The sequence below is a fragment of the Rhodofomes roseus genome (genome assembly GCF_022264815.1).
Source record: "Rhodofomes roseus strain CIRM-BRFM 1785 chromosome Unknown C8Q71scaffold_2, whole genome shotgun sequence".
Classification (NCBI taxonomy): Eukaryota; Fungi; Basidiomycota; class Agaricomycetes; order Polyporales; family Fomitopsidaceae; genus Rhodofomes; species Rhodofomes roseus.
In genome coordinates, this window is record NW_025952958.1 from 662,606 (window position 1) to 684,607 (window position 22,002).

Sequence of the window (22,002 nt, forward strand, 5' to 3'; positions counted from 1 at the left end):
GTCATGAGATTACGCGTTGGCGGGCTGGAGCCCCGCAATAATTGCGGCGAGTCCGGGGAGGGCCAAACCCCGCGTCCGAGCGAAATCTCATGTCCAAGGCCAGCTATGCCGTCCTTGCTGCTATCGAGCGTGAGCACGTTCCCAGTCGTAGGCACAAGCTGCGAATAGGAGGATGCTGTTGCCTTCCGCGCGACCACTCACTCACATCCGGCGAAGGTGAGCAATAAGCACTGTCTTCTGCGCTTGATCACACGGTGACCGACTCTCGGTAGAAGGTACGTTCTGACCCCCTCATGAGCTCATACTATGTGTCGCCAACGCGAGTGTGGTTAGTATTGCAAACGTGGCAGCCATGACTCGCCCCTCTTTCCCGCGTCCCGCTACACTTCCAGGTCGACAGTCCGCGCATACACCAAGACAATTGGTCCCCATCGATGATGCGGCGGACTGGGGTCCTCTGCCGACCCTACCGTCTCGAACGCGGATCTTTCCCGACGCGTCTTGGGTGCTTTCGACGCACTTTGTGCCTGCTGCTCTCCCGCGGACGACCCCAGACATCCCACCGGTCACGCTACCTACCTGGACTCCAGACAAGGAGAAGTGGAAGGCGGCGGTGCGGAAGACAGCAGATGAAATCGTGGGCGTGCGGTACAAACAGTGGAATGGCGAGCTGAAGGAGCCAGGGAGCCGCAAACCACTCTGGGTCAACCTGAATCGCTACAGACGGAGAGCGCTCTCTCCGGGAGACGAGAGCAAGGGTGTCACTCTACTGTTTGCTCATGCAAATGGGTTCCCCAAGGAGGTGCGACACATGGCTTAACTGAATGCTGATGCGGTCCTCACTCTCTACTCGCTGCTTCAGATCTGGGAGCCAGCTTTGCTGCAGTTGCTCGAACAGCACAAAGCATCTCGCTCGACGTACCAGATCGCTGAGGTATGGGCATGGGAAGCAGTTAACCACGGGGATTCCTACCTCGTCAACGAGAAGAACCTAGGAGGCATCTGTAAGGTCGTCGGACTACTCTCTGTCGTGTGCTGACTTGAAGCAGACGATTGGCAGGACAACAGTCGGGACGTCATCCAGTTCTTACTGCATTATTTGCCTTCTCGCGCGTCATCCTCCGAGCTCCCGCTTCACCTTCCTCGATTGACTGACAGCATTGCACGTGAACGACGATCGCGCGGGTTCAGTGAAAGGACGATGGTCGGCATCGGGCACTCGCTTGGTGGGGGTACTCTGTAAGCCATAGGCCTGCTTCACCCCTAGTCTCCCCACCTAACACGACCCATGGTGGCATAGCTCGCGGGCTGCTATTGCAGAGCAGGCCCTCTTTCGTTCCCTGATTCTTGTGGACCCCATCATCCGCCCCTACCCACGTCAGGGCCCGCTCGTCAACGCGGCGACCATAAAGCTTACCCTCGGTGCGATACAGCGCCAGAGTCGCTGGTCGTCCCGGTACGTCCACGTCTATGATCGCGCATGTATGCTTCTCTGACAGTCCTCCGAAGCCAAGAGGCGAAGGAGAAGTTCCTGGCGTCCCCGTTCTTCTCCACGTGGCACCCAGACGTGCTCGACATGTACGTCGAGTGTGGATTGACCGAGGACGCTGAAGGCGGCGTGAAGCTCAAGATGCCCGGCATCCAGGTGCGCCCTTCACCCCTCTATATTCGCTGACTTACCAACGTCGGTTCAGGAGGCACTCACCTTCACGGAGGTGATGACGACGTACGATACATGGGATCTCATCGACACGCTCGACGCGCGCGTCCCGCTGCGATGGATTCTGCCAGGAAAGGACGCAGAAGCGTCAGCGCAGACCTTCGCTGACGAACCGTATATCGACACTGACGGTCGGCGCACCGATGGCGGGGTCCGCGCGCAGCTCGCGTGGCGCAGGCCGGCGAACGCGAGCAATGTAGTCATCCAGGAGGCTGGTCATCTCATTGCGCAGGAGGCCCCCGTGCAGCTCGGTATGTCTTTGCGTCTTGCATGTCGAGTTCGTAGTGAAGCTGATCTGTGTTGACGGGTAGCTGAGGAGTTGGATGCGTTCTTGCAGAACCAGTACGGCTCGGTCACTTCGCGCTTGTAATGGTGCCGGACCGTTTTGCCATCTGGGGATCAAGTTGCATCTAGAGGGGCTCAACATTTGAGGGCGGGCTTATTTTGGTACATCTCTATCTGTGGTGTTAAAGGATATGGAAACGCGTATGAACAGCAGAATAATTTCTATCTTCGTGGTAGAGCGGGCTAACTTGAGCTCACCGCTCACAAGGGAGCAGACGGGATGTAAGGCCTCATTGATCTCTAGCGTTGACCCTTGCAGCGGATGCTCTTGCCCTTCGTTCTGCAAGGTGAGTATGTCGGTGGTGAGCGTTTACATCGAGCCATGCTAATCTCCTTCCTCGGGTTGCCTCAGGTGCCTCTAGATCTGTGGGACCACCGCAGCTCGCTTGCAAGCTGACAGTGACCCGCTGCGGCGAACGTCGGCTGGTGCTGTGAATGCACGTTGATCTGCAAACTTGAGGCTGCGTGATGATTGGTATGGGCATGTTTGGCTTCGAGTTTCTGAAGGTATTGGGAGAGATTGGGAGTAGCGGAATGTTTCCACCGCCCTCAGATCTTTCTGCCCTGGCACAACCCTGGCATGCGGGGATGTCGGCGTATCAGCCACGCTTCTCCCGACTCAAATGCATATGCTTATGCGAAGCGCATGACCGTGGTGATCAGCTAGGGCGTGTTCAACTCCGACGGATCCGGAATGGCTGATCTCGGTGCGACGCCTTCCTGTCATAAGCTACTCGTCAATCTGAACCCCCAGGAAGGACGCATTCCCTCTTATTGTTGTGCGACACTCGAGGTGCGTCGTCACGGACAGCGCGTAGGCTAGTCTGATATAGCGAAGTACAGGTTGCATGCACTAACGTCTAGTCTTGAGAGGCTTTACAAGATCACACGACGAGTCCGAAACGAGTCTGTGATTGTCCGCGGCAATGAAGACGTTCTCTTTTCCTAGACCTGAGCGTCCAGCTCAACGACGATGTCCTCGTCCTCCAAGAGACCTACTCCCTCTTGAGGCCATACCGGATGATTCGAACCTCCCATCCCTACCGTCCCCTCCACGGAAGTTCTCTGATCCATCGTACACATTGACGACTCACCTAGTGCCTGTTGCTTTACCTCGATCAACCCCGGAGGTTCCTCTCCCAGCGACTTCAGCGCGTGTTGCGACTGATGCCGGTGCTGTGTCACTTGCGAAGGAGCTGATTGCTATAAGAGATAGCTATTGGGATGGGGAGTTGAATCTACCTAACAGCACGAAGCCGTTGTGGGCTTGTGTGAATCGCTATGTTAGACGGGACATCAACAACGTGGACGGTGGCAAAGGCGTGACACTCGTACTCGCGCATGCAAATGGTTACCACAAGGAGGTAAGAGTCGTTATTCTCGACGAGACTGGATGAGCGGTATTGACAATTAGACAGATCTGGGAACCTACTATCGCCCACATGATCCGCGCACAGAATAACTCGTCTTCCCAGGTCCAGATCGACGAGGTATGGTCTTGGGAACCGTGGAATCATGGCGACGCGTTCCTGATCAACGAAAGAAACGCTGCTGCATGCATGTGTAGGCAGTTCAGTATGATGCTCGACTTTGTTAGACTGACCCAAGATGAGACAGTCGATGGCAGGGACAACGCCCGTGACATACTGCAATTTCTTTTGTACTATCTACCGACACTGCCGTCTTCCGCACCGTTGCCGGTCCACCTCGAACGACTATCAGATGGCGTCGCTGCAAGTCGTAAGTCGCGCGGATTCGAAGGCCGACAGCTGGTCGGCGTAGGCCACTCACTTGGAGGATGTGCAATGTACGTCCGAGGCCGTATGTATGACCGTATATCGCTGACCTCTCTGACCTAGCGCACGACTGGCAATTGCGGAACCGAGAGTATTTTCATCATTGATCCTCGTAGAGGCGGGCGTTGTGGCTTACCCGGGCTCGGGACCTCTGGTCGACAAAAGGACATTCCCTTATCTTGTGTATGCAATCAAACGAAAGTCCCGGTGGCCATCTCGGTAAGTTCGAACAGTCGGGCAGAGTCAGAACACGCATGAACGGGTTACTAGAGAGCAAGCGAGTGCAGACCTGTCAACATCGCCTTTCTTCTCTACTTGGGACTCGGCCGCATTGTCCGTTTATGTCGAATGCGGCCTACGTGACGATCCGCGAGGGGGAGTCACTTTGAAGATGCCCAGCACCCAGGTTTGCTCTAATCTTGCCGCTTGCTAGGTTCTACGCTGATAAGACGGTATGCTTGTGCAGGAGGCCATGACCTACACGGATATGTTGACTATGTACGAAACATGGGACTTGATTGATGATCTCGACGAGCGCGTCGAACTACGATGGATCCTTGCTGGGAAGATTGGGAAGGGGTGAAGTCTAAATCGAGATATCTCATGACTCCCAGGTTGCTGACTCCGCTCTGCTCATGCGTTTGACAGAGAGGAGTGGTTCAGAGAAACGACTTCGTGGCGACGGCCAGCCAACAGCTCCAACGTCGTATTCTCCCAGGCAGGCCATCTGATTGTAATGGAAGCACCTGAAGAGTTAGGTTCGTGCTCATAATGACCGTGATTTGGAAAACGATCACGAACTCCATTCGTCCACCTGTTCTCAGGCAAAGAAATCTTCTCCTTCATCGAGCACAAGTCCAACCCACTGCATTCAAAACTTTGATGTTGTTTATCCGAAACACCGGCAATGTGCGATATCTATATGACAATGAAGTCAGCGTTACGACCTGGGACAAGCGCGATTAGAAGAAAAGTCACAGGCTGAGCACACAGCGGGTGTGCTGATGACGAACCATCGTTGCGTCGGTACTTGTCTTCAATACCGGTGGGTGGAGGCGGCCGACCTCCGTCCCAACCCTTATTCAAATGGCACGAAGGTAAGCAAATCGGCTCAGGCCAGAGATATCTCAACTACTCGCGGCGTCGGGATGTTATGGAGGATACGTCGCAACGCAACACCACTGCAATGGCTCATTAAGCCAAGATCAGGTAGAGTTGCTGTTTGCTGCCCAGATTCGTGACGTCCTGAAGTGCCTGCTGAAGCGCTGACCCGTGGTCGTCATTACTATGCGCAAGACCCGGTTTTGCTTATCTACTCCCCTCCGTTCAGGGGTTGACAGGAAGGCGCGAACCGCTGAGTTCTTCGAGGGCGTGACCCGACGTGATACCAGCATCACGGGATCGTGACAAGACGCGGCGCCAGATCGGACCGACGAGGAACTGACATGACAGTGCCAGTGGCAGCGCTCGGCCGCGCTCCTGTACGCTATCGGTTCATCCTGCGCCTTCAACGACTGGTGACTGGAACTTGGTCGAAGTCAGCTGAGCTCGGTTCTCTGCTTCGGAACTGAGGTCTTTCTGAAGCCCGGCCGGCGCGCGCCAGATGGCGCCGCGACCCTCCTTCGACGCGTTCGTGAGTGAATATGACGCCGTCGGGAAAGTTGAACGGCCGAAGCTGTGCTCGAGGATGGTATATGTACGTCCGTAGCTGGGACACAGATACTCGAAGGTGTTCACTGGAGTCCCTTTCTCGCAGGTAGGTCGGAGTTTCCCGGCGTACGTTGCCCCAGGAAACTCAATCTGCGCTATTGGTGTTTAGGTTGACGTTGGCATTGGCATTGGCACCGAACACCTATATAGACAACACCTCAATACATCCAACGGCGGCATGGACGGCACGACGGGCTCCCGACTATCACTGCCTAGGACTTGGTCTGGTCGCCGTTGTCCGCGAAGAATCAGGGAACTACTTCCAATGCTGGATGGTGTTCAGGACCCAGCCGCTCTGCCGGATCTTCCTTCCCTTCCCCGAACCTTTTCTGAGTCATCCTTCCTGCTGACAACACATCTTGTACCCGCCGCTCTCCCTAGGTCAAGCCCAGACGCGGCTCTACCGGATGCACCTCTGCCGTCTGCAGACAAAGACAAGCGGGATGCAACTGCCATAGAGGCTGCTAATCTGGTCATCTCGATGCGACAGAGGCAATGGAACGGAGAACTCCCGGAGTCAAACAGCATCAAACCGCCTTGGGTTTGTCTCAATCGCTATGTGAGGCGAGAAATCATAGGGAACGATGCGCGTAAGGGTGTGACGCTCTTACTTCTCCCCGCCAACGGGTTTCCCAAGGAGGTGCGCTGGCTGAGAGCCAATGGTCAACGTCTATTCCCGTATACACGCTGATACTCCAGTATTGTAGAGTTGGGAGCCCATGATATCTCATCTCGTGGAAGCGCAGCGACAATCCGATTTTCAGCCTCTCGTGGACGAAGTATGGGCCTGGGAGGCCGTCAACCACGGTGACGCCTTCCTAGTCAACAAGCAAGATCTGGGCAGCATATGTAAGATTGCGTGGAGCTATTAGACAATCTGTCGAAGGATTAATGAAAGACGCAGTTGATTGCCGGGACAATGCACGCGACATACTACAATTCATGCTACACTATATGCCTGAGCACTCCTCCACTTCCGTTCTCCCTACTCATCTCGCCCGACTTCCAGATGCTACTGCACGTCAACGGCGACTTCACGGCCTCCGGAAGCGGATGGTTGTTGGTGTAGGCCATTCTCTTGGCGGTTGTTCGATGTGAGTATGGCTGAGACCTCTCAATGTCCGTCGGCATTTGAGTGCCACTCACTCCTCTGCTGCAGCGCTCGGGCTGCGATTGATGTTCCTGCGCTGTTTTCTTCCCTCATCCTCGTCGAGCCTGCTATCGTACCTCATCCATGCTCCGGGCCTGTCGTTGACGAACGTGCCTTTCCCTATATTGTGAACGCATTGAAGCGCGAGAGCATATGGCCATCTCGGTATGTTACAGACCGCAGTCAATCAGTCTTCCGGACGCTGATGCTGTCCCCAGCGAAAACGCCCGTAACGTCATTCGCGCATCGACCTTCTTCCAGACGTGGGACCCGGAAGTCTTCGACAACTACGTGGAATACGCTTTGTATGAAGACCGAGACGGTGCCATCAAGTTGAAGACACCCCCTGTTCAGGTGCGCGAGGCCTGCCAGCTGTGCCGGGTACATTGCACGTCTAGTGGACTAATATTTATCGTCTCCGTACGCAATGCAACAGGAAGCATTGGGTTTCTCGGACGTCTTGACCATGTGCGAGACATGGGATCTTCTCGATGAACTGGACGAGCGGGTCGAGCTTCGCTTTATTGTCCCGGGTAAGCAGAGGCAGAGGTCAGTACACCAGTGGTCAAAAAGCAGAACTTTAGTACACGTGCTCAATGTGATCTGCAGGGAAGACGGTATCCGCGAGATGACCGTGTGGAGACGACCGATGAATTCCTCCAATATCATCTTTCCTAGTGCGGGACACCTGATTGTGCAGGAGACACCAAGAGAGCTGGGTGAGTCTCTTCAGAGAGAGCTCTTGTGTAACATACAATTGACGTACGCAATGACTCGTAGGCCAGGAGATACAAAGCTTCTTGCAGCGTAAGTACGGGTCATCGGGGTCGAGGCTCTGAGGCGCGGGACGCTATATTCTAGTACTACCAACACCAATTGTTGGACGCGTCGACTCTTGGTTCTGAAGATGGCCCATCTAAATGTTGTTTCAGGGGCATGATTATATGTCGGAGTCCTTGTTCGTACCCTGACCAACCAGCTAGATTTGATTGATGCTATGCCACTGCCAGGACTAGTCCGCCTCGTTTAGTGTCTCGTTGGATTCCTCGGCGGGGTGCTTCGATGCAAATCTGCCCACCGGATGTAGAGGACAATATCTTTTAGCCCGGTGACTCTGCTCTCTGGGCTGAACTACATGTGCAGACGATACAGGTTGTCGACTCATACGATCGCGTCGATGAAGCCTTGGTCATAATAGCACTGAATTGAACGGTCACTGCGACGTCTTAGTGCGAAGCGTACGCTGAAGAAATTTCATTGTTCGGGAGGCTGCCCTCAGGCTGATCCGGCGGCGACTGAGTACTGAGGGGACAGAGAGGGGAGACATCGCGAAAGCAGACGAACAACCCCCGGCGGTAGTACACGTACCCTGTGGCCGCGACGAGAGATCGAGACTCGTCCGTTCGTTGCGGTCTAGACTACATACATACATTAGCACACCTGCAGCCATAGCACACCTGCAGCCTGTCCTGCGGATTTGCTGCAGGCAGAGATCCCGAGGGCTATCAGGTTGGACTTGCGATGTTGTACATCGGGAGACTCGGGCGCTCGTAAGATCGACTTTCGCGCCACATAAATGGGCGCAGATATAATGGCGGAATATAATATAATATAATGGCTTTGTAAAAATGCTACAGAGCTACACTCGGTCAGATGATCTTTGTGTGATTCTGAACAGATGTAGAAAGGGCCGGTAAGCTCAGAGTCCGAATGCAGGGCTCGTACATAGACCTCATACGTATTAGCAGTAGTACTAAATGGCGTGCATTTCAGCTTTCAAGCCAGATGAGCTGTATTCGGACTTAGCAGGTCACGCGACGCAGCCGTTCAAAGCGCCAACCTTCCTAGTTAGGTATGCGTCGGTCGAGCCCAAGTCGAGTCTGTCGTACTACACGCAGCCTCTCGTCGACTCATCTGTCTTTGCGGCCCACTACGCACACAGACTATCCTGTGCTTTTAATAGCCTCAATGCGATAGCCCTGCCGTCAGTCACGCTGTCGCCGGATACTAATCAATCAGTCAAGCGGGCCGGGCCTCCACTAGGGCTGCTCAATTCTCGCCGCCCGTTCGTCGGTTCGTCGGGCACCTGCCCCGTAAGGCAGGTAGCATCAGATCCGGATCAAGCCCGGCAGATTCCCGACTAATCCAGCCACCGCCTACCGACAATGACGCTTAACGACTCGTCGATAATTAGCACTGACCGATACGACCTTGCACCAGCCAGAGGACGAGCCTAGGGTGACTCGGAGCTCAAGCGCTCAAGCGCTCACGTCCTGGTTGGTTTACCGTCGCAGAGCTGTGAACGGCGATTTCGAAGTTAAAGAATGTAAATGTAAGATGCATTACATAACATTTTTAGCAGTCAATGTAGGTTATTGTCGGGACAGATGAGAGAGCGGCAGGGGAAGAAAAACGAGATTAATAGCCCGATTAGAAACGAGATTCAAGACTGTGAACTGACAGCAGTGAACGCGCACGTTAACGGAAAGTTACTGCTGACTGCCTATGTGATTATGTAAGCCCATTGATAGCGAGCCCTCGACACTGTGTACATGCATCCCATAGCAATTGGCAAGATTCAAATATTCTGTGGGTATCGTACACATCCGACACCTCGTAAGTAATGTACAGTCGGGAAGTGAGCTGACCTGAGCTCGTTCTCTCGTTGGTCCTACCGCTTTCGGTAGGCGGTGGCTGGATTAGTCGGGAATCTGCCGGGCTTGATCCGGATCTGATGCTACCTGCCTTACGGGGCAGGTGCCCGACGAACCGACGAACGGGCGGCGAGAATTGAGCAGCCCTACTGATGTCAGTATACCAGCATCGTCACGGTCATGGATCAGCGGCGCCAGCTACTAGCCGAGGTCGATATAGTACTGCAGTGCATACAGTACTATGCGACGATGGTCACTGTAAGTGTGACTTAGACTCTAGTCTTTCACGGATCTTAGTCGTTAGCTGAGTATGCTTGACGTTCTGGCATAGGACGGCTCCGGGCCTGGAGAGTCTGGTTGCGTCGCGCCGGTGGGGCCTAGCTTAGCAGACTGAAATACTAGAGGCACAGCCTTTAGTCTCGATCAATTCTGGAGTCGTGAGCGACTCAGTCGGAGACCCGTCTGTCCACTAGTTCCGCAGATCTCATCGTCACATTTAAGAGCGGGCTATCCGAGTCAAGACCGTCTGCAAGTTGGTGAGCCCCCTTCAAGTCCCTTCCTTGTGCCATGTACCTTGACCGTGCGCGACGCGCGTGAACACAGTCTCGGCAGTGATGAAAGGTACACTCTTATCTGAACATGAATACACCCTCTCCCTAGCTCCCGGTATCCGCGCACACAGCCTAATTGGTGAGTTTGTCTTGCGCTCTGGTAACTTACTGTTGTACACAACAAGTTGGCTTGCGGTGCTGCATGTCTGGTGCATCTTATGCTGCTCAGGCGTTCTATACGTGACTGCTGCGTTCTTGGTGCGTGTGTCTCGCTTATTGGCGGCTGCACATAATGTGCTACGATCAACGTATATTTCCAATACATCTGATCATCCCTTTCTCTGCGGAAGACAGAACCGCGGGTCCTGCATTTGCAAGAGCCATATTCTGGCATCGTTCTCTGACTCATGAAAGGTGCGTTTCGTCTTCTCCGCGAGGGCGTCGGCGTGCCTGTTGTTCCGGCGATGTATCCTACTAGGTGCTGAGGCTACGTCGCCCGTCCAGAGGCTATAGCAGTTCATCCGTAGTAACGGCCACTGTATGACTTCTGTATTGTAGTGATCCTTGTGTTATATCACGGTAGCATACAAGATTTGCTCACCAGAATCATGATGTCATCTTGCCCATCTCTACTGCAAGCTGTGTGAGCTCGCGCATCGGATGGCTCAGAGTGTGCTATGTGTTCTATTCTGAGCTGTTGTGAAAGTGGATACAATTATACGGCTTGTCGCGAAGTGGTAAATTTACACGCTTCAACCGCCCCGCATTCACTTGCGCACCTCGTTAAGCTTCGTTAACATTTCTGTCTTCACGGCCCTTTAAATTGCGCTATTATAGAGCACATGCACAGCTTTATAGTCTACACCATAATAATTCAGGCGTTCCGAGTCTTTTGGGCTATATAAAGTCCGTACAAAGCTTTACGCGAAATTCATAGTACTCGCGATGTACCTAGTGAGTCGCCCGTCCGAGTCGCCGCACCTCCTGGGAAACATCCTCATCCACGTGCCGGTTGGACGCAGGCCGCCTCGAACGAACTGCATCTTGCATTCGCGCCGTTGACTCGTACTTAGCACTGCTGGCATCGATCGATTTGCAGCGCTGTCGCGTAGCTCGCTTTCACGAACTCCTGCGAACACTGTTATCTGTCAACCCTCGAGCCCTCCGATAGCCTAGGCTGAAGGTAGACGGGAGCCTTCGCCGCGTACAGACCGGACAGAACCAACTGTTTTGCCTGTAAGTTCGAGTTCACCCTACTTCGGAGGATATCACACCAAGTACTGCCAGTCCTATCTTTGTCTCCCTATCAATTCGAACGACATAATGAGGATGTCAGCTCCCGATGGCAGCAGTGGCTCCCGTACGCGTCCATCTGAGTCGTTACTCAGGTCTGCCCCCATCCCTTGTCATGTCACGATCCCTAACTGAGCACTATCTGCAGCTTGAACCTTGCAATTGCACAGAGCTACGGACCCGATCCAGGTCGGGAACAAGTCTGTACCGAGCTCCTCGCCAGCCTGAGCTCGGACGAGGTGCCGAGCGAGGTCATGCATCCTGCTATGGATGACGCTCTACGGCAGGTGCAGGAGTACGTGCTACGGGCCAACGCGTTTATGAAAAAACTGCGGACCCTGCGGAACTCTTCCGTCCATATCAACCGCGTCCCGACCGAGCTTCTCGCTGAAATATTTTGGCACGCGACCCCGCCGTCATCCGATCGTTGTCGGGATATCTCTCGACTCAACTGTGTGACCCATGTCTGTAGGCATTGGCGTACGGTGGCCCTTGACGCTGCCAGGCTTTGGAGAACGTTGCAGATTAACCGCCCGAGCGACTTTGATGCATACGACGACGAGCCTCCTAGTCGCATCGAAGAATATCTACGCCGATCAAAATCATATCCTCTTGATGTCACTATCATGTGCCTCAGGGGCACTCGTGTGGACGACTGCATCGAGATTCTCCAGTCTCACCAGCATCGCGTCCGGACATTGCACATAGAAGCACAGGACCCGTACCACGACATCATACGAACCTTCCTACCCCGCGTTTCGCGCATGGCTGCCCCGCTGCTTGAGGAGATCAGGCTGGAGGTTGATCCTTATCCACACGAGCATCCTCCCGCATTGACACTCCAGCCGCATGGTCTGTTCGGCGGACATACCCCTTCTTTGCACTCCATCCATCTCTCACATGTGTCCCTGCCACTCATTGCCGAGTCTATCATCCTGCGAAACCTGCAGCACCTCATCCTCCTGGGGCAGGTTATTCCAATCACCGAGATGGACACTTTGTTTGACATCCTAGAACATTGTCCTGACCTCAAGACCCTGAAGCTTCACAGTCACCCGGCATTGCCACGTTTGCCTGCACCTCAGCCCCGTGCCCCTGCCCGTACGGACAGGGATGTGTTGCTGCCCTCTCTACAGGTTGTAGACATAGACTGGCAGCAGTCCAGGGTCACTGGCTGTCTCCTTACACACCTTTGCCTCCCTGAGACCGCCAATCTGAAAGTGCATCTCGCCCGCCTTGAGTATCTGCCCCATCGTGCCGCCATTCGAACCCTGTCCTCCATGCGCACCCTGTGGATAGCCAATAGCGGGACCATAGTTATCACCGGATATACGCATTCTGTCGAAGACCTGTTCGACTACAAGTCCCCGCGAACCCCAAAACCGGCGTTGAGCATTATGCTGGACAACGGGAGCAGGGAGGAGGAAGCACGCGAGCACTTCACTCACTTTATGCAAGCAAATAGGGACATCTCCCTGTTCGGCGCCGTTGACTCATTGGTTATCGAGCCCAGAGACTTTTACCTAATTGATCATTGGGTTAGCCTCTTCGAATGCATGCCTGGGCTGCGGACGCTGCATCTCCGCGAGGTCAACAGAAGCCTGTACTCATGCTTTGCCGCCCTCTGCGCGTCAGACACAACACGCGGTCAAAGTGTGACATATGTGCGGCCCCGCTTGGCTGCGCTGCAAACCTTGGAGATCAAAGGCACGTGGGCCTTGGCGGAAGACTTTGACGAACAGGTCCCGAGGGCTGCGCATGCGCTGACGAGAGCTGTGCGGCTCATGAGCATGGAGGGTGCGCTACAAACCCTGCGTATGGTCGTATCATATCGGGCGTATGCGGTATTAGATATGCAGCTTTTGCGACAATACTGCACGGTGAATGTCACAGTATTAGACTACTGAGCTTAATGGGCACGGCTTGTACACTAGCACGGTTTGCTCTGTAAAATGGTAGACGAAGAAATGTCAAGGGAGCTCATGACGAGTACATATGCTGAACTTACCTGCGTTCGATCACACCGACGGTGCACTCGAGAAGCTTGCCACGCAGCGGTGGACAAAGCCTGCGAGCAGGTACCAGGGATGTGACGAGCCCCGGTGTCCCTGCAAAGTACCCCAGACGCACCAGGAGGAATTGCGGCGTGAATCGCTGCAAGAGCGAGCCTGAGGATGAGCGGAAGTGGACGTAGCGAGGTCGAGCGATGCGTACCTGGTGAACCTCCTTTTGTTAATTCTTTGCTTCCATCGAGCTTCAAGGCTTATACTCCTAGTACTCCAATTTCATGAAGAAAGCTAAGCAGTAGTACTTGCTTGTCTCGGTTGAGCCAATGGAAGATCGCCTGGAAGCAGACGGGGTCCAGCAGGAGCTCCAGCAGGTCCTGTCTCCTGCGGCGACGCTGTGAACTTGGCTTTCAGGCGTTGATAGTTCATAGGCTTTGAGACTCACGATGATTGTTTCAGTTCCGCAAACTCAGCCTGCGGACACCGATACAGTATCATGGCGCCGTGCATGTATGCATTCCAATCCATTTGTATCTTCGGGCAGCGCACACCCCGACTAAGTAGTATCACAACAATTCAACGTCTACCGGCTAGGCTCCACACCCGGACCCACGACAAAGTACTCTACAACAATATAACTCACCACACCCCTTCTACCTACACCGCCTCGCCCGCGGCCCAGCCCGACTTCTCCTCGAGCGACGAGCCCCGATCATCCACGCGGTCCACGACCCTCGTCACATTCACCGCGAGCGGGACGCGCACAGCTGCGCGCGCGTTCCCCGCGGCGGCGGCGTACGGGTGCGGCGCCTGGACGACCCACGGCTGGTCCTGCCACGGGTCCGCGCCGTAGCCCGCGCCACGCGACACGCGCTGCGAGTCGGGCGCGCGCGTCTGGCCCCACTCGCTGCGGTACGCGCGCGGGCTGTGCGCGCCGGGCGGGGGCTGCACGGGCGCGGGGGCGCCGTACGGGTACGAGGCGCGCTTCGAGTTCCAGTTCCAGTTCATGTTCGTGTTCCCTGCGTCGCTGAGGGGGCGCGCGAGGGTGGACGCGGTGCCCGCGACGAAGGAGGAGGCGGCGGTGGGGTGCGCGCGCTGTGCCCAGCCGAGGGCGACGCGGAGGTTGATGAGCATGAACGCGGTGCCGGCGACGGGCGACCAGACGTCGATCGCGGTGAACTGGAGGGTGGACGCGCGCTGGAAGGCGCCGAGGAAGAGCGCGTTCCACGCGGTGTGCAGCGCGGCGGACTCGACGAGGATCGCGAGCGCGGAGAGGAGGTTCGGCGAGGCGAGCGAGGGGTGCTTCCGGGAGCGGAAGCGTGTGCGGAAGACGCGGTAGGAGATGCAGACTGGAAGGGATGTCAGGTGCTGTCTCGTGAGGATCATGGAGGGCGGGGACGTACCGGTACAGTACACGTTCGTGCTGTGGGGGAGGGGCGGTGTCAGCGAGGGAACTTATAGGTGGGCAAGGAGGTACACGTACGCAAGGGTGAAGAAACAGTCGGCAGTCACCCAGCGTCCGATCGGACCGTCGTAGACATTGTCGCCGATCTTGTATTGGGAGAAGCGCCAGCAGACGCCCGCACCGACGGCTGATATTCGCGGTGTTAGCACCTCGTATACGGGCGACGTCTGACGGGGAATGCCCACCGATCAAGCCGAACCAGGTGAGGATTGGGAGGACAACGATCGCCTTGTTGTAGCCCCAGATGATATATAGACGGTATATCTGGAGGAATGGATGAATCACTCGGAGGACGGATAGACTGACAGCTGCCGTACGATCATTGCATCGGATACAAGAACAGTTGCGACCAAAAGAGCGGATTTAGCGACTTCGGTGGCGAGTGCGATGTTGGCATAGTAGAGCAGCGGTGCGGTTCCGCCGCGGAAGTTGACAAAGGCTTGGAAGAGCCGATAGACGGTGAGTACCCAGTGCTTGAGGTGATCGTCAGTGTCACGCGAACGATGGCGTGGTAGCAATAACTCACACCAGTCACTGTGAGGAAGACGATTTGTGCCGCGATGAACATGGGTGCCCTGTAGACCGAGTTGGCGCTGCCGTGCTCCGCCGCCGCTTTTGCTCTCCCCTGGCGGACGAGGAGGTAGGTGGAGGAGGCATAGAGGACGAAGAAGATGCCGTAGAGGAAGCTCTCGATGCAAACGGTGGCAAGGTTGATCGGGATGAGCTGGGAGACCTCTGGGTTATCTGCCATGGCTGGTCAGGCTGGCCGGGACGGCGCACACGGGGAGGGGATGAAACATCCGTGAGCGGCCGCGAGAGGGTGGACGGGGCTATATAGGGAGTGCTGTGGTGTCTTGATGCGCATGGTAGGGATGGGCACCGGGTGCGCAGGAAGCGATGCAGACGGCGCAAGGAGATCTTCTGGCAAAGTTCTAGTGTCGAAGAGAAAAAGTCACACATGCCCTGGTATTTGCGCGATGCGCCGCGGGGTGGGCGGCGAGAACATGACAAGATGCGGGCGCGCACGCGGAGGGCGGCGTGGTGGTGGAAATGTGCGAGGGGACAAGCGTGAGCGGGTCTGTCCAGCACATGGCTGGCCAAGTGGCTGGCGAGCGTTGCGGTAGATGCGCCTCAAGCGCGATCGGGCAAAGGACGAGCGTGATGCGGCGGGCGTCTGCGGTGAGCTGCCAACTCAGGTGGCTAAATTGGAGATCTCCTCCTCCTGCCTCCGCCTGCTGCGCCATATGCTCCCTCCCCCAGACGAAGCCCGCGAGCCACGAGGGCGACGCGCTTCCTCTGCGCGATAAGTTCCCGCGGCTCTGAGCGGGGTCTGGCAGAGTCACGACACGCAGTGTACCCCAGGTCTGCTATACCCCCACGGCTCCCCCTGCCACTACGCAAATGCCCGCGACCTATTCTGGACAAGCGGCTGCCGCTGCGTCCACGCCCAGGATGATGTCTGTGCGACGTCATGGCCGGTGGCTGAAGCTTCCTCACCACTATTTCAGCCCCCCGCAGGCCATGCCTCCGACGTAGTCTGCCCGCCGACCACACCGCATACAGTCAGCCGACATGGACACCGACACAAAGCACTCGCTCTACCACTCCGCGCCGTACAGCGCCGCGGGCACCGCCATGATGACCTTCAAGCCCATCAACGCTATCCACCAGCACCTCTGTGCCTTCCACGTCTACTCGTGAGTGCCACTCGCGCATATATGTACCCCGCACTCAGCACGGCCCTCGCTGAATCCCAGCCACGACCGCACCCGGCACCTCGAGGCGCACCACTACTGCACGCACCTCTCGCCCGACTTCCACCAATGCATCATCTACGACTCCGACTCGCCCTCCGCCAAGCTCATCGGCATCGAGTACATCGTCTCCGAGACGCTCTTCGACGGGCTCCCCGCCGCCGAGAAGCCGCTCTGGCACTCGCACAAGTACGAGGTCGAGAGCGGCCTCCTGCAGATGCACGCGCGCGCGCCCCTTAACGGCGCCGTGACCGACCTCGCGGAGCAGCCCGCGATCCTCGAGATCCAGCGCACGTACGGCAAGACCATCCACACCTGGCAGGTCGACGCCCACCCCGACCTCCCCCTTGGCCCGCCCCAGCTCATGGTCTCGTACACCGCCGACGGCCAGGGCCCGCCCCCCGAGATGGTCAAGGCGCGCGACGAGCGCTCGGGCATGGACACTGCGCGGAAGCGCGAGCTCAGGAAGGGATACTTGCCCCCGTATGAGAAGAGGGAGGAGGCGGATGCGTGGGAGGAGACCAAGAAGGGCATCGTATTTGAGGCTAAGGAGGTCGATTATAAGCCATATCCTGGGGAGCAGAAGTAGGTGCGTGACAGAGGGGCGCATACGTGTACATGTGAAGTTCAGGACGAGATGTACGTTACCGTAATGCGAACGGACAGGCGATGGTGCACCCCAAGACACTGCGCCGCGCATGGATCACAAGCATTCCGTATCCACGCTTGCCCATGCTGTCCGAGCGAAGTCAGAATATGTGCAAGATACCGAAGGCAAGGCGCAAGTGTTCAAACGTTCAACACTCAAACTCCAATCCAAGCGTAGGGAAAGGTGTGAAGCGTCCTCCGCTGGCCGCTAGGTAGAAGACCACGTTCGACGCTCCTCCGGTAGACCTTCCGGGTTTTCCGCATAGGCGAGGAGGCCACGATGAGGGATAAAGCTCAAATATCGGATGCAAACTTCGGTAGCGCGGCCGGACAGCTGCTTGTGTGCTGTCCCGGGATACTTACATGACAAGGAGTCAATCACACAGGTGCCGCTACTTTCAGTACCCGAAGATCCAGGAGAAGGCTCCCTTATGGTATCCACCTGCTGGACTTGTCAGTGCTGAAGTAGGACCAGAACATGGCGGACGAGATGTTCACTGGCGGTCTCGGTATGTGACGGATTTCTGGACCGAACTGGGCGAAGCGCTTCCCGAACCCGAACAACTACACTGAGGACAACCCGCCGCCGAACCTCAACATAACACTGAATTAGGCACGCGCACCAGCGCTCGTTGACGTCGATTCTGTGGACGTGAGCGGTCGGTGGGCATGCGGAATCTTTACATAATAGGTTCGTGTTCTGTTCCCTGGTACCCAAGAAAATATACAAGATATTGACAGCCAATACGACAAACGCAGCTGAGGTCCCGACTCGGGAAAGGCCAATTCGACAGACTCTAGGACAGCAAGAGGCACATCATTCTTCACGCACCATCATCTTCACCTATCTTCACAGTGCAAAACTCCCTCAAACCCTCCCAATCCGCCGCCGAGCTCGACTCTTCTTCGCCCGGGACCACGACCAGTGTCTCCAGTTTACCACGTCCGCTCACACTCCGCACCGCCATTTCCACTGCATCCCTCAACGGCTTGTCGAATCCCCCGCCAGGGCGGACGATCTCCAGGCGCGTGAGGGAGGGCCCGGGCTCTCCTTCGAGCGAGCGGCTGAGCGCGGTTACGCACTCCTGGACATTCTGTGCGGTGAACTCGACGAGGCGCAGCGTGCGCAGGTTCCGCACGCGTGCAAGGAAGCCGTGCCAGCTACCGTGCGACATTCTAGATCTGACCTGGGTTGCGTACGATGCGCGTCTCAGGGTTCCGTGCAGAACGAGCGTGTGCAGAGCGGTCATTCCGGAGGGAGGGTCCTCGAGAATAGACAAAACATCGCACACGGAGGACAGGCAGAACGTACGCAGCGCGGGAGTGTGTCCGCCAAAGAGCGCAGACCATCGTCGGGAATCGATGGTTCGGAGAGCTGGTGCTGAAGAGTCGAAGGGAGTGGCCAGTGCGTCGACATCCAGCTCAGGCTGAATGATGCCCAAAGTGAGCTCTCGGAGTTGAGGCGCGGCGGTTGTGAGACAATTGATGACCTCCTCCATAACCCAACTGTTGTTCATCTTGATAAACAGTTGTACGATACGATGCATGTGGGGCTGAAGCCCCGTTATGCAGCCACGATAGTCGTCGGCCAGGATATGCAAGGGAGCAACAATGACATTGATGGGGCATGTGCGTGAGCGTCGTAGGCACTCCGATAGGCGCAACTTCTCAGCGGTCGTCGTCCCGCGAATGACTATCGTCGTCCACAGGCGTGCATCCTGGTCGGCCACTATTCGCCAGTACGAACACACGCGGGCCAATGTAATGATATCTTGTGAGACGTGGATTACCCCCGACATGTGCATGGGCGATGTGGGTGAGACAGCGGACGAGAAAATCTCAGTCAGAACTTCGATCGGTAGATCATGCACTGTGACGCGCGGGTTGTGGGACAATGGCATCCTTTGCAGCGACTCCATCGTGGTCGATCGATGGAGGAGTGAACGTTTGAATGCTATATTTCGACCTCAATGAGGGAGCACAGACAACTGGATCACGATGGCAGTCACCTTGTACGCCAAACTGCAGAGCTTTGGCGGGGATGTCACGTCTGTAAAGCCTGAGCGTAGAAAACTTGGCGCGGTCAAGTTGTCCTCAGAATGCTTGATAGTGACGCCGATGTCGACTATTTGCAAGGTCGCCTTCTGGCAGCCAACGGGGAGGTAAGAAGGGAGAGCTTGATACGGACGCGACGCCCTGTGCCCTCGAGCAAGCCCTCGTCGAGCCTATTATAGGCAACGCCATGCAGACTTGCAGTTAGAGTTTGTGCCTACGCACACGTGATGATGTGCTCGCAGTGACTAGTGAACACTGAGGCCGACCAGAGAATCAACAGAGAGGACGAGGACACGCACAGGATGTGCAGTGATCATCGACTCGGAGTCCTGAAGAACGGTTCAAGAACCAACCACGGAGATCGCTTAAGTGAAGCGCCCGGGGAGGAGGAGGAGGAGGAAGGTACTGGGTTGGGGTTACCACGGCGCGCTCGCTCGGCAGCTCCTCGTCGTCCGTTGCATCGAGCTCGGCCCCAAAACTATCCTCAGCCAAAGCTTCCGCCGCGAATGTCCCGTGCAGCGCAGACCAAGAAAGAATGCAATCTATTGACAGAAAATACGACACTGGATGCAGTGAGATTCCGACAAACATGTGAAAGGCCGATCCAACAGACTCCAGGACAGCGAGAGGCACATAATCCTTCACGCACCATCATTCTCGCCTACCTTCACAGTGCACAACTCCCTCAAACTCTCCCAGTCCGCCGCCGAGCTCGACTCTTGTTCGCCCGGGACCACGACCAGCGTCTCCAGTTTACCACGTCCGCTCATACTTCGCACCGCCATCTCCACTGCATCCCTCAGCGGCTTGTCGAATCCTCCGCCAGGGCAGACGATCTCCAGGCGCGTGAGGGAGGGCCCGAACTTCGCTTCGGGCGCGAGGCAGAGCGCGGTCACGCACTCCTTAACATCGTGCGCGGTAAGCTCGACGAGGCGCAGTATGCGCAAGTTCCGCATGGGCGGTGCAAGAAAGTCCCAACTACCGTGCGACATGCTGATCAGGGCTCCATGCAGAACGAGCGTGTGCAGAGCGGTCATTCTGGCGGGAACGCCCTCGAGAATAGACAACGTATATTCCGGACGCGCGAAGGGGAGTCTGACTCTGAGGGTCACCTCGTGGTTCTGCAACGCTCGGCCAGTGGAGGTTGACGGGTTGTGGTCTGTGGAGACCTCCGCGCTGGGAGTGGCGTAGCCGGTGAAGACAAATTGGTCGGGAGAAGGTGCATAAAGCTCGAGGGTGTGTACCAAACTTGAGAAACTGTCGGTCTTGGCGCCGGCAGAGACAACATTGTGTGTATCCTGTATGCTCTCAATGGGAACCCTGTCGACAACCACGGCGGTGGTGATCTGCTTGGTCGCTGCAGCTGGGAGGGAGAGACGCCGTAGGAAACGACTGGCGTCCATGATGGCCTGCCCAAAGAGGAGTAGACGGGCGAGAGCAGGAAGAGCAATAGTTTCTTCGACTCGGGGAGTGATGATACGCTGCTGCGCTTTGAGGGTGTACGGATGGATATGGTGTATAGTGAGGGATTTCAGCTCGGAACAGCGACCGAGTATGTCCAACAGCTGGTCCGCGGAGATGGGAAACTCGAGATTGTCAGCCAATGTCAGATGCCACAAGTTCTGCAGAATGTACAGCAACGGCGAAAGCTGCAGAATGGACGGCAACGGCGAAAGCCACACGGGGGACAGGCAGAGTGTACGCAGCGCGGGCGTGTGTCCGTCAAACAGCGCAGACCATTGGGAAGCGTTGATTCAAATATCTGGTGCTGAAATGTCGAAGGGATTGGCCAGTGCGTCGACATCCAGCTCAGGCTGGACGAGGCCCAGAGTGAGCTCTCGGAGTTGAGGCGCGGCGGTTGTGAGACAATTGATGACCTCCTTCATAACCCAACTGTTGTTCATCTTGACAAACAGTTGTACGATACGATGCATGTGGGGCTGAAGCCCCGTTATGCAGCAACGATAGTCATCGTCCAGGATATGCAAAGGAGCAACGATGACCTTGATGGGGCATGTGCGTGAGCGTCGTAGGTACTCCGATAGGCGCAACTTCTCAGCGGTCGTCGTCCCGCGGATGAGTATTGTCGTCCACAGGCGTGCATCCTGGTCGGCTACTGTGCGCCAGTACGAACACACGCGGGCCAATGTAGTGATAGTTTGGGAAACATCGACTACCCCCGGCCTGGGCGATATGGGCGAGACAGCGGACGAGAAAACCTCGGCCAGAATCTCATCTGGCAGGTCATGGGCTGTGACGGGCTGTTTGTAGGACAACGGCATCCCTTGCAGCGACTCCATCATGGTCGATCGATGGAGATGGAGCCTGAGGAGGAGGCGTTGAACGCTGGAGTTCACTCCGAATGAGGGAACATAAGTAACTGAACGCGACAACTGCACTCACCGCCGACGTCGGAATGCGACCTAGCGGTAGGTAGGGTGTATCTTCTGCGGAAGTGTAGGGCAGTTGCCTGTGGCACGACCAACACTCGACGACGTGTAGCAATTGGGTGGGCCCTGAAGATGTTGAGTTAGCTCTATATATCGTGAATACCAACACACATGACGTCTCTACTGGGAGTGAGCAAAGACAGAACAGGGAGCAATGCGATCCACTGGAGATCTGTGGGGGAAATGCCAGTGGCTGCAACTTGAGCGCCCGCAAACAGCCGCCACTGGGTTAGGGTTACCGCAGCGCGCCCGCGCCCCTGCTCCTCGTCGTCCATCGCATCGAGCTCGGCCCCGAACCTATCCTCAACCAAAAGATCCGCCGTGAGTGTCTGCTGCAGGTCTTCGTCCCGTATGCGCAGTCTCAGATAGAGAGAGCTGCATCCGACGATGGATGGCTCCCCTCTG

The 22,002-nt window shown here is 56.3% G+C and overlaps 9 protein-coding genes across 9 annotated transcripts; 6 read left to right on the top strand and 3 right to left on the bottom strand.

Annotated features, from left to right (window-relative positions):
• Positions 1-3: 3 nt before the first annotated feature.
• Positions 4-2,247, top strand: C8Q71DRAFT_733447 (Alpha/Beta hydrolase protein). Its single transcript, XM_047922336.1, has 8 exons — positions 4-275; positions 334-802; positions 863-1,004; positions 1,050-1,239; positions 1,301-1,456; positions 1,510-1,645; positions 1,695-1,971; positions 2,032-2,247. The coding sequence occupies exons 2-8, from the start codon at positions 353-355 to the stop codon at positions 2,088-2,090; spliced, it is 1,410 nt and encodes a 469-aa protein (XP_047783619.1). The 5' UTR covers positions 4-275; positions 334-352; the 3' UTR covers positions 2,091-2,247.
• A 507-nt stretch (positions 2,248-2,754) lies between these two features.
• Positions 2,755-4,940, top strand: C8Q71DRAFT_209172 (uncharacterized protein). The gene is made up of 9 exons (XM_047917034.1): positions 2,755-2,858; positions 2,909-3,429; positions 3,484-3,628; positions 3,683-3,872; positions 3,925-4,080; positions 4,132-4,267; positions 4,328-4,440; positions 4,510-4,619; positions 4,686-4,940. Exons 2-9 carry the CDS (start codon positions 2,992-2,994, stop codon positions 4,742-4,744), a joined length of 1,347 nt encoding a protein of 448 aa, XP_047783620.1. The 5' UTR covers positions 2,755-2,858; positions 2,909-2,991; the 3' UTR covers positions 4,745-4,940.
• Positions 4,941-5,360: 420 nt separating this feature from the next.
• C8Q71DRAFT_209165 (Alpha/beta hydrolase family-domain-containing protein) lies at positions 5,361-7,721 on the top strand. The gene is made up of 8 exons (XM_047917033.1): positions 5,361-5,557; positions 5,681-6,211; positions 6,279-6,420; positions 6,476-6,665; positions 6,731-6,886; positions 6,940-7,075; positions 7,158-7,440; positions 7,502-7,721. Exons 1-8 carry the CDS (start codon positions 5,465-5,467, stop codon positions 7,558-7,560), a joined length of 1,590 nt encoding a protein of 529 aa, XP_047783621.1. The 5' UTR covers positions 5,361-5,464; the 3' UTR covers positions 7,561-7,721.
• Positions 7,722-11,109: 3,388 nt separating this feature from the next.
• On the top strand, positions 11,110-12,799 carry C8Q71DRAFT_733480 (uncharacterized protein). Its single transcript, XM_047922337.1, has 4 exons — positions 11,110-11,311; positions 11,366-12,027; positions 12,055-12,576; positions 12,668-12,799. Exons 2-4 carry the CDS (start codon positions 11,474-11,476, stop codon positions 12,744-12,746), a joined length of 1,155 nt encoding a protein of 384 aa, XP_047783622.1. The 5' UTR covers positions 11,110-11,311; positions 11,366-11,473; the 3' UTR covers positions 12,747-12,799.
• Positions 12,800-13,485: 686 nt separating this feature from the next.
• On the bottom strand, positions 13,486-15,531 carry C8Q71DRAFT_876571 (uncharacterized protein). Its single transcript, XM_047928412.1, has 6 exons — positions 15,217-15,531; positions 15,008-15,163; positions 14,876-14,954; positions 14,709-14,817; positions 14,629-14,648; positions 13,486-14,574 (listed from the first exon to the last, which is right to left on the bottom strand). Exons 1-6 carry the CDS (start codon positions 15,439-15,441, stop codon positions 13,883-13,885), a joined length of 1,281 nt encoding a protein of 426 aa, XP_047783623.1. The 5' UTR covers positions 15,442-15,531; the 3' UTR covers positions 13,486-13,882.
• Positions 15,532-16,094: 563 nt separating this feature from the next.
• Positions 16,095-17,271, top strand: C8Q71DRAFT_209255 (DUF1264-domain-containing protein). The gene is made up of 2 exons (XM_047917035.1): positions 16,095-16,387; positions 16,448-17,271. The coding sequence occupies exons 1-2, from the start codon at positions 16,263-16,265 to the stop codon at positions 17,031-17,033; spliced, it is 711 nt and encodes a 236-aa protein (XP_047783624.1). The 5' UTR covers positions 16,095-16,262; the 3' UTR covers positions 17,034-17,271.
• Positions 17,272-17,771: 500 nt separating this feature from the next.
• C8Q71DRAFT_733494 (uncharacterized protein) lies at positions 17,772-19,124 on the bottom strand. Its single transcript, XM_047922338.1, has one exon. It carries the CDS (start codon positions 19,009-19,011, stop codon positions 17,917-17,919), a length of 1,095 nt encoding a protein of 364 aa, XP_047783625.1. The 5' UTR covers positions 19,012-19,124; the 3' UTR covers positions 17,772-17,916.
• Positions 19,082-20,598, top strand: C8Q71DRAFT_209617 (uncharacterized protein). Its single transcript, XM_047917038.1, has one exon. It carries the CDS (start codon positions 19,450-19,452, stop codon positions 20,293-20,295), a length of 846 nt encoding a protein of 281 aa, XP_047783626.1. The 5' UTR covers positions 19,082-19,449; the 3' UTR covers positions 20,296-20,598.
• Positions 20,599-21,595, bottom strand: C8Q71DRAFT_209291 (uncharacterized protein). The gene is made up of 2 exons (XM_047917036.1): positions 21,551-21,595; positions 20,599-21,493 (listed from the first exon to the last, which is right to left on the bottom strand). The coding sequence occupies exon 2, from the start codon at positions 21,448-21,450 to the stop codon at positions 20,902-20,904; it is 549 nt and encodes a 182-aa protein (XP_047783627.1). The 5' UTR covers positions 21,451-21,493; positions 21,551-21,595; the 3' UTR covers positions 20,599-20,901.
• Positions 21,596-22,002: the final 407 nt, after the last annotated feature.

Bases quoted from the DNA above. Each gene is read 5' to 3' on its own strand.
- C8Q71DRAFT_733447 (XM_047922336.1), top strand. From the start codon at position 353: ATGACTCGCCCCTCTTTCCCGCGTCCCGCTACACTTCCAGGTCGACAG. The intron at 1,457-1,509 runs GTACGTCCACGT...AGTCCTCCGAAG, and splicing joins CAGAGTCGCTGGTCGTCCCG to CCAAGAGGCGAAGGAGAAGT. The intron at 1,972-2,031 runs GTATGTCTTTGC...GTTGACGGGTAG, and splicing joins GGAGGCCCCCGTGCAGCTCG to CTGAGGAGTTGGATGCGTTC.
- C8Q71DRAFT_209172 (XM_047917034.1), top strand. From the start codon at position 2,992: ATGAAGACGTTCTCTTTTCCTAGACCTGAGCGTCCAGCTCAACGACGA. The intron at 3,430-3,483 runs GTAAGAGTCGTT...ACAATTAGACAG, and splicing joins CAAATGGTTACCACAAGGAG to ATCTGGGAACCTACTATCGC. The intron at 4,620-4,685 runs GTTCGTGCTCAT...ACCTGTTCTCAG, and splicing joins GGAAGCACCTGAAGAGTTAG to GCAAAGAAATCTTCTCCTTC.
- C8Q71DRAFT_209165 (XM_047917033.1), top strand. From the start codon at position 5,465: ATGGCGCCGCGACCCTCCTTCGACGCGTTCGTGAGTGAATATGACGCC. The intron at 6,666-6,730 runs GTGAGTATGGCT...CCTCTGCTGCAG, and splicing joins TCTCTTGGCGGTTGTTCGAT to CGCTCGGGCTGCGATTGATG. The intron at 7,441-7,501 runs GTGAGTCTCTTC...AATGACTCGTAG, and splicing joins GGAGACACCAAGAGAGCTGG to GCCAGGAGATACAAAGCTTC.
- C8Q71DRAFT_733480 (XM_047922337.1), top strand. From the start codon at position 11,474: ATGCATCCTGCTATGGATGACGCTCTACGGCAGGTGCAGGAGTACGTG. The intron at 12,028-12,054 runs TTATCCACACGA...TCCTCCCGCATT, and splicing joins ATCAGGCTGGAGGTTGATCC to GACACTCCAGCCGCATGGTC. The intron at 12,577-12,667 runs CTACAAGTCCCC...CACTTCACTCAC, and splicing joins TCTGTCGAAGACCTGTTCGA to TTTATGCAAGCAAATAGGGA.
- C8Q71DRAFT_876571 (XM_047928412.1), bottom strand. From the start codon at position 15,441: ATGGCAGATAACCCAGAGGTCTCCCAGCTCATCCCGATCAACCTTGCC. The intron at 14,649-14,708 runs GTACGTGTACCT...CCTCCCCCACAG, and splicing joins GACTGTTTCTTCACCCTTGC to CACGAACGTGTACTGTACCG. The intron at 14,575-14,628 runs GTACGTCCCCGC...CATCCCTTCCAG, and splicing joins CACGAACGTGTACTGTACCG to TCTGCATCTCCTACCGCGTC.
- C8Q71DRAFT_209255 (XM_047917035.1), top strand. From the start codon at position 16,263: ATGGACACCGACACAAAGCACTCGCTCTACCACTCCGCGCCGTACAGC. The intron at 16,388-16,447 runs GTGAGTGCCACT...GCTGAATCCCAG, and splicing joins TGTGCCTTCCACGTCTACTC to CCACGACCGCACCCGGCACC.
- C8Q71DRAFT_733494 (XM_047922338.1), bottom strand. From the start codon at position 19,011: ATGGAGTCGCTGCAAAGGATGCCATTGTCCCACAACCCGCGCGTCACA.
- C8Q71DRAFT_209617 (XM_047917038.1), top strand. From the start codon at position 19,450: ATGTGCAGTGATCATCGACTCGGAGTCCTGAAGAACGGTTCAAGAACC.
- C8Q71DRAFT_209291 (XM_047917036.1), bottom strand. From the start codon at position 21,450: ATGATGGAGTCGCTGCAAGGGATGCCGTTGTCCTACAAACAGCCCGTC.